Source organism: Carassius auratus, chromosome 38, assembly GCF_003368295.1.
Source record: "Carassius auratus strain Wakin chromosome 38, ASM336829v1, whole genome shotgun sequence".
Lineage (NCBI taxonomy): Eukaryota > Metazoa > Chordata > Actinopteri > Cypriniformes > Cyprinidae > Carassius > Carassius auratus.
In genome coordinates, this window is record NC_039280.1 from 8,575,696 (window position 1) to 8,583,440 (window position 7,745).

A 7,745-nucleotide genomic window follows, 5' to 3' on the forward strand; every position below is an offset into this window, starting at 1 on the left:
TCAAACATTTTAATCAATGATTTAAGATAATTTTAGGGCAAATATATTCTTTATATACAGTGCTGTAAAGATGCATACAAAGCCTGGTGCCAATAGTCTTCATGGTTAATTAATTTCTGGGTGCTTCAATTCTTTCAGACGCAGAGGAAACAGGGTGTAACGAGGAACTCTGTGTACAGTTCTGTACATACAGTACATAGAGTGTATGTCACAAATCCCTCAGGATCATCACTGCTATTATTATCAGCAGCACAGTCAACAAAATAATACAGTCAGATCTATTTAATTAAATCTAATCAGTATTTATAAATTCTCATTAGTTTGATAGTTCAGAACAGAGTAAATGGATGAAGAGAATTTGAAAGCAGCCTTGTGTGAACTGTATTGCCCACGCAGGGAGGGCATATGAGCGGCAAAATCATCCAAGGATCTTAAAATAACCACAAAGCAAAAATACTATGAAACTAAATTTGAGCGTACAGTATCTCTACACTTGTGGCATCCTCACAATCTTCTAAAGAAGAAAAACTGTACACTGTTAAACAATCAGTTAACACACTCAGCAAATGATCATATCCTACCTTGCTGAAGGCTCAGAGGGTTGGATTTGAGGAGGCACAGGGGCAGCAGGGGGAGCCTCGGCTAGACCAGAAGGAGCAAGAGGAAGGGTCTGAGGCTCAGGGGGAGCCCTGTCCGGAGGGGTAGGGGGCGGTGTAGGGAACTCGACCGTGTCCTGGAGCAGGAGGGCAGGGAGGGCAGGAGCAGTGTCGTGCTGTGGTAGGGGTAATAAGGGAGATGGGACAGACACACTGCTCTCAGCAGCCTCTACCAGAGGAGACCTGCACAACACCACAAATACACACACAGGGAACGGTGAGGAGAGACGCACCTGTGAAATCGTTCATTTCAGAACTATTATCATAGCACACAATAGAAACACATTTTTTGCCACTCAGATTTCAGTCATCAACTAAGCTTTTATTCCATTTATTTATTTATTATTATTATTATTATTATTATTATTATTAAACAATTCTCACAACTGGGAAAAATAAATAAATAGTCTACCATTCAAAAGATTGGAGTCAGTATGATTTTTTTTTAAAATAACTTAATATTATACAGAAAATAAATTATTACAGTACCAATAAAGACGTTTATTCACTATATATATAAAAAAACATTTATACACAAGTTTTATGTTTCAAATAAATATTGCTCTTTTGAAATTTCTATTTATCAATGAATCCAAAATGTGTCAGTTTCTGCAAAAATATTAAGCAACTGTTTTTTACATTAATCATAATAAATCTTGATCACCAAATCAGCTTATTACATTGATTTCTGAAAAAGACTGGAGTAATGACTGCTAATGAAAATTCAGTCTACTTTTAGAGGAATACATTTCATTTTAATTATTAATTAGAAGAGAAACAATTATTTACAATTGCAATAACATTTCATAGTAATACTTTTTACTGTATTTTATTTTTTACAAATACAAAATTTATTTGAGTATTCATATTTGCTATTAATTAATTTATAAATCAATCAGTTGTTCTCTGATTTATTTACTAATGAACCACATAAGATACATGTTGTATATATACATTTATACAAAATGTACAACTTTATCTGTACCTATCAAATTTCTGATACAATAATTAATCACATAATGATATATATCATTCCTACCATCCCTACTCCACACTCGGCAGGGAAAGAATGGCAATAGCTGAGCAGCATCTCCAACAAAACCTAATCCAACAGACAGAACAGCAGACAGCCCTTCAGCTGCTCCTGTCAAGGGGTGTGTGCCTCATGTCACATACTAAAATACAACTCACTCCACCACACAGCCTAAACAACTGTACATAGCACTGCTCTATCTCATCAGAAACAGTTGTAGACAGTGTGCAGAATTGCCCTCTAATCAGGTCTACGCACGCATCAAAGTATTACGATCCTCTCCTTCCTTCGCTTTAGCCGGATAGTGGGAGATTGCATGTTAGACATAACCACAAACCACAACCTTAATGAACACAACAAGGTTTCTAAGGCCCCAGAGTTAATGGGAAGAGCACAAACACAAAATCTAATCTCCCAGGAGCAGCTGTGTCCATAGGAATGAGTCCAGACATGGTTTTTAATAGCAAACAGACTGCACTAAATAAAGGCAGCAGGGGGGAGCTGGAGTGTTAGCAGCCATAAAAATAACAGCATCACTACTGTTAGCACAGCCATCATACAGCTTTTTCACAGTCCTAACTACAATCTAACTGACAGAAATATGTAAGGCATAATTAGAGAAGTACAGTGTGGTTAGGTTTGAGCAAAAAGGGGCTGCGTCACACGGTTATCTTTATAATAAATGCCATTATTAAAGCCTATTGTTTCGTTTTATAATGTAAAATTGTTAAACATTTTGAATAAGAGCACCTTTTCAAAGCATCACTAACATAAGTGTGTTCCATTAAAACAAAATAGTTGCACTGGCTATTAATTGTTGCCATGGTAACTGTTGCTTAGCTCTTGTCACGCATCATAAGGCTTCCGAGCCACCTCTCTCTCTCTTTCACACACACACACACAGTTTCATTTGGTCATAAAATCACAAGTGGCTTTATGAAAAAACAAATGTGGAATAAGCTAGCTAAATGACATGGAATAGTTTGGAAATGACATATTCATCTGCTCTACATAAAATGTGTGAAAGCTGGGGACACAGAAGCCTGTTGTATGTGACCTATTTAGTTACTTTGTGGTAGGCAGTGGCACTATAAAAAAATTAGCATGAGCTCTCAAATTTTACATTGCTGTGTTTTTATTCAGCTGTTATGTGTGAGGCGCTAACACAAAGACCAAGTAAAACCTCCTTGCAACTTTCTAAATAACCACAGGAAATAAACATTCTCTAGTTTTTCCCTGAAGGGTAACCGAAGGCATCTTATTAAAATCTGCACAGTTATCTTAACAGGATAATATTAGCATGTACATGTGGAAAGTTGGTAGCTTGCCTAAAACATCTGACTAAAACCATCAGGCTATAGTTTTGCACTGTATTTCATTTATACACAAAGCCTCAAAAGCCACATAGTTCAAAATACCCTCTCCCATATGAAATAAAGTAAATTCACATGCCACAAACGATATGTAGCACAGCATTTTATGGGTTTGTGTCTAAAAGCGGGTTTAGTACAGCTACAGCGGGGTTTATCACACATTACCAAGAGCAAAGGTATCTTAACTGCACCCATAAAGTCCTGTTTAATCTACTTCATTCCTTACAATAACGGAATTTAACCTTCTGTCAACACAGAGCAAATCATTATCATCAGGTGTCTGAGACTGTCAAAACAAACGGAATGAGCAAGCTAGCAAATTTGAAAGAATGAGAGACAGACTTCACAACACACTTCCTTCTTCCCTCCCTGTCTTCCTTTACTGTCCCTCCCTCCATCTATCCACAGAGATCTTTACAAACCATCTGTAATTATCATCTTTCCAAATATCCACAGGGCTGTATTCTCCAGCAGTTGACACTATTAGTCAAATTTAAAAGAGACAAAAAAAAATTTTAACAGCAAAGGAGGTTTAGTAAACTCACCCGAGATCAGTACCAAAAGTAAAGTGTGCAACTATTCTTTTAGGCAAGCCACTCAAAATTCCTCAGGCAGCCACTTCACACTCCCTCTCTCTTTTATTTCTCCGTATCTATCTCTTTCTCTCTTGACTGTATCTATCTATCTACACACACAGAGTAATATTCTCAACTGGAGCGGCCCTGAACTATGGCTTTTGTTCAGCACTGACAGACCTTTTGGTATGACCTCATGTGAGGGCGTTGGTGCAAATAGCAAACACATATGCTACTTAAGTAAGACACGTGCACACACACACACACACATACTGACAGATACATGCAAAATTCCTCTAGTCCACATCTGTGGCAAGCAATAATGAGTGGGCCGTTCAGGGATACTGGGACAAATGCAGAGTCAAAGTTTCTCTCTCTTCTTTCCCTTCATCCACACTCCCTATCCCTTTGTCCACCACTCTCTCTTTCTTTTTATCTTTCTTTCTTTCCGGCTCCGGCATGTCTTTCTAAATGAGGTGCTAGGCTAAAACCTCTGACTGACAAGCACCAAGTGCTCCACTTTCATCAGTTGTGGCTGCTGCAACAGAGCAGATATAGACTCACGAGAGGGAGTGGGGAGTAATGACAAAACGAGAGCAAATAAGAAAGTCCACAAAAGAAGGCGAAGTGTACATTGCAATGCTCCATTCAAAACGTGTTCAGAAATATTCAACAATTAGGTCTTTGGACACCCATGTAGTAATTACTTATTTGAACAATGCCTGAAACTTGGTATTAGGAGCACTTCCTGTGTCTGTTTGCCTCTTTAAGACGAATCGCTTGATGAATTCCCCAATTGTAAGTCACTCTGGATAAAAGCATTTACAAATGAATAAATGTAAATGTAGTAATTTGGTACACTTAAGCAATAAAACAGACAAAACACAAAAAAGTGATGCCCCCAGATGCAACGCATGACCCCTTCTATGAATTATGTAGTTCCCTGGACCTAAACATAACTACTTTGGCATCCTATAGTCTACATTAAGGGGAATTTCTTTGTGGCAAGTACCAACAAACTCAATAACAAACCAAGGAAGTGGCAAATAATTAATGAAAGTGCATAAGGAGCATTTAGGAGGTCTCACCTGCAGTCTGGTGGCTCTTCTGGCTCCTTATTAATAGGGGCAAAACTCTCCTCTGGTGCAGGCGGGAAACTCTCCTCAAAAGCAGGAGGAAAACTCTCCTCGGGTGCAGGTGGGAAACTCTCCTCAGAAGCAGGAGACAAAATCTCCTCAGGTGCTGGAGGAAAACTCTCCTCAGGAACCGGGGGAAAACTCTCCTCAGGAGCAGGGGGAAAATATTCTTCAGTTGGGGTTTGGAATTCTAGATCAGTCTGAGGCGAACGGAGGGTCTCAAATGGCCTAGAGAGAAAATAAACAGAAGAAATCTTGCTCACTGTTTGTCTCAATGAAAACTCCTTATAGCCTGTATGCAAGTGTATGTGTGGTGCTCAAATATGTGAAGCCCAGTGTGTGTTTGAGCGTGGGTATGAAAGGATTCTTTCTTGCCCTAAAGGGCATCAGTTGATGTCACTGTTGAGGTCACCCTCAGGAGATAATGGGCTGTAGTACTTGTACTTCGCTCCATTTTCACTCAAAACGTCACGTGAGAATAAAATACTTTTTTCTATCTGTGTCAATGAAAAGCACTACATTTCTTTCAACATATTTGTGAGTGCAACAAAGACAACTTCCCTCACGGTCTCTCATTTTAAAAACAAACATCAAATTAAATGTACCTGTTTTCTGTAGATCCACAGGTAGACTCATCTCTGTGCTCTGGAATGATCTGAGACACGGAGGCTGCCTCCTTCAGAGCTCTGAGCCAGTCAGAACCTTCAGAGGACTTGACTGCATCTGACCTCTCAGGTGCAAAGACTGCACTTAGGATTTGACTGTCTGAACTGTCGATAACCTGTGATATCTGCTCTGTTCCTGTGCCTGAACCTAGCAACACATCTGCAGCCGTTGACACCTTGCTGACTTCATCTTTAATAGCTTCCCTGTCATCTTTCTTTATTGCTCTTTTGATTAGAAGGGATTCTATGTCTTCTGGAGAGTTATCTGCTATGTCAGAACTTTGCTCACTGCTAGTTTCAACTTTCTTTGTGGCGTTTTCACATAAGTTTTGGATAAAAGACTTAGTGGGTGGCTGACTACACTGTTGATTGACTGCAAAAGGGGACTGGAGGGAATCCTGGGGGTCAGTCACCAAACAGATAGAGGTCTCAGGGTACAACAATGACACAGCCTCTATCATTTCTGTCAGTGATTCATTAGAAACCTCTTCAATTTGCTTGTCTACATTATCGACTATTGCTTCAACAGGGGAAAATAAAGACTGCTCCTCCAACTTGCTTTGGTTTTCTTTGAAGATGCTTTCTTCAATTATAGACTGTGAAGACTTAGGTTCAGCCCCATTTTCAATGGCCTTGTTCTTTTCTTCATCCGCCATCTGTCTACTTATCGCTTCTTGAATTCCTTCTCGCTGTTGCACGTCATTTGAAATGGTGTTTTCTTCTTTCGTAGAACTGATTGTGATTTCAGTTCCAAACAAGTTCTTACATGTTGTAACTGCTGTTCAGAACACTGTGTATTCTGCTCCTCTGTCTTTAGGGTACCATCTGGGAATTGCTCTGACAAATGCTTATTAAGCTGCTCCATCCTCCTGGCGGCTGTCTCAGATTGGGGAGTGGAATTAGGAGTGTTAGGTTCTGGGCCATCTTTAGTGGCCTGATCCTCAATTATCTCTTTTTCCTCTTTAATACATTTTCGGAGCACAGAAACAGAGGATGTGGTGGTGGAGAGCTGGCAATCAGAGGACTGAAAAACAAATTCTTTCTCTTGCTGAATTTGGGAAGTTCCTGCCATAGACATCTGTGCAACATCACTCATCGAATCAGAACTGATCTCAGTGTTTCCACTGTCTCCAGGGGTAATGGAGTCTAAACATTTATCTTCTGTTTTAAGTCCTGTTTCATGGTGTGAGAGGGTGGGAATCATAGAGAACCCACTTGAGTGATTTAACGGAAATTCTGAGCCTTTCTTGTCAGGGATTTCGTTCCACACATTCCCATGTGCATCCGCGCTGACCTGTGATTTGGTACAGTCTGCATGTTTACTCACACTTTCCTGTGATGCTGAGATGGCAGGCTCTTTTGCCTCTATAGCCTCTATAACCCGTTTGACTTCTAATGTTTCAGAAGCTGACGATGCTGTTACAGACAAGTTGGGAGCTGACTGAGTTTGGATTTCACTTGAAGTACTTTCCCCACAAACAGAAAATTCCCACCATTAAGATCTATTGTTTGTATTGCCTTCTTTTCATTCTCTGGACATATATTGAACACAGCAACATCTTTGTTATAGCCACCCACCAGTGTGGCACTCTCTGATGTGTTGTTTAGGGATCTTGGAGCCTCTGCACTATGATACATCATCACCTTCTCTGGCTTTTTACTTGCCTCAGCACTTGCATGATTATTGGTCTCAGCATTTTCTAAAATATTGCTTTTACTCACATTTAACATTGCTTCAGGGGCACTCATAAAGCCCTGTTGCAGCTGGAGCTCTCCAGATTGTGTAAATGCCAAATCTGACTGGCACGAACCCTTTGGATCTTGTGTGTGGTCTCTCTCAGGAGAAGTATTCACCACTGCTGACAGGGTGTGATCAATGACTGGAGGAGATTTTTCAGTTAGTGCCCCTCTACTACTCAGAGCCTTTTCTATAATGCCTTCAGAGGTTAAACCAGCATCAGGCATAGGGCTAGACCGCAATTTTCCTCTTGGAGTGGTTTCATCTAATAGTTTTTTTTCTCCTGTTAGATTGGAGAGATTTATTAATTCCTGATTTTCTGTTTGTGTTTGATCAGGTTTTTCTTTTGCAGCAGTCTCATTCTGTTCTTGAGAGGTATTTGCACTTTTGTTGCTGTCCTTTTCTGCAATGGGTTTTACATTTTGTACCACATTTTCTTGAAAAATCTCCCTCTTTTGCTCTCCTCCCATCACCTGACTGAAGCTTTTAGATACACTTTTAATATTTTTTACATTTTCAGACACATGTTGAACAGGTTCCTCAGTCAGAAGTGTGGTGAGATTGTCCTC

General features: G+C 39.8%; 1 protein-coding gene across 12 annotated transcripts in view; it reads right to left on the reverse strand.

Moving 5' to 3' along the window:
* The window catches only part of LOC113056922 (transforming acidic coiled-coil-containing protein 2-like), a 35,285-nt gene extending 29,124 nt beyond the window's left edge, over positions 1 to 6,161 (reverse strand). For all 12 annotated transcript variants that reach the window (XM_026223855.1, XM_026223864.1, XM_026223863.1 and 9 more), the window contains exons 1-3: positions 5,379 to 6,161; positions 4,726 to 5,001; positions 582 to 839 (exon numbers count right to left, since the gene is read on the reverse strand). In XM_026223855.1, the coding sequence (XP_026079640.1) occupies positions 582 to 839; positions 4,726 to 5,001; positions 5,379 to 6,094 (1,250 nt within the window). In that variant the 5' untranslated portion in view covers positions 6,095 to 6,161. The remainder of the gene's footprint in view (positions 1 to 581; positions 840 to 4,725; positions 5,002 to 5,378) is intronic.
* Between the last annotated feature and the right edge of the window lie 1,584 nt (positions 6,162 to 7,745).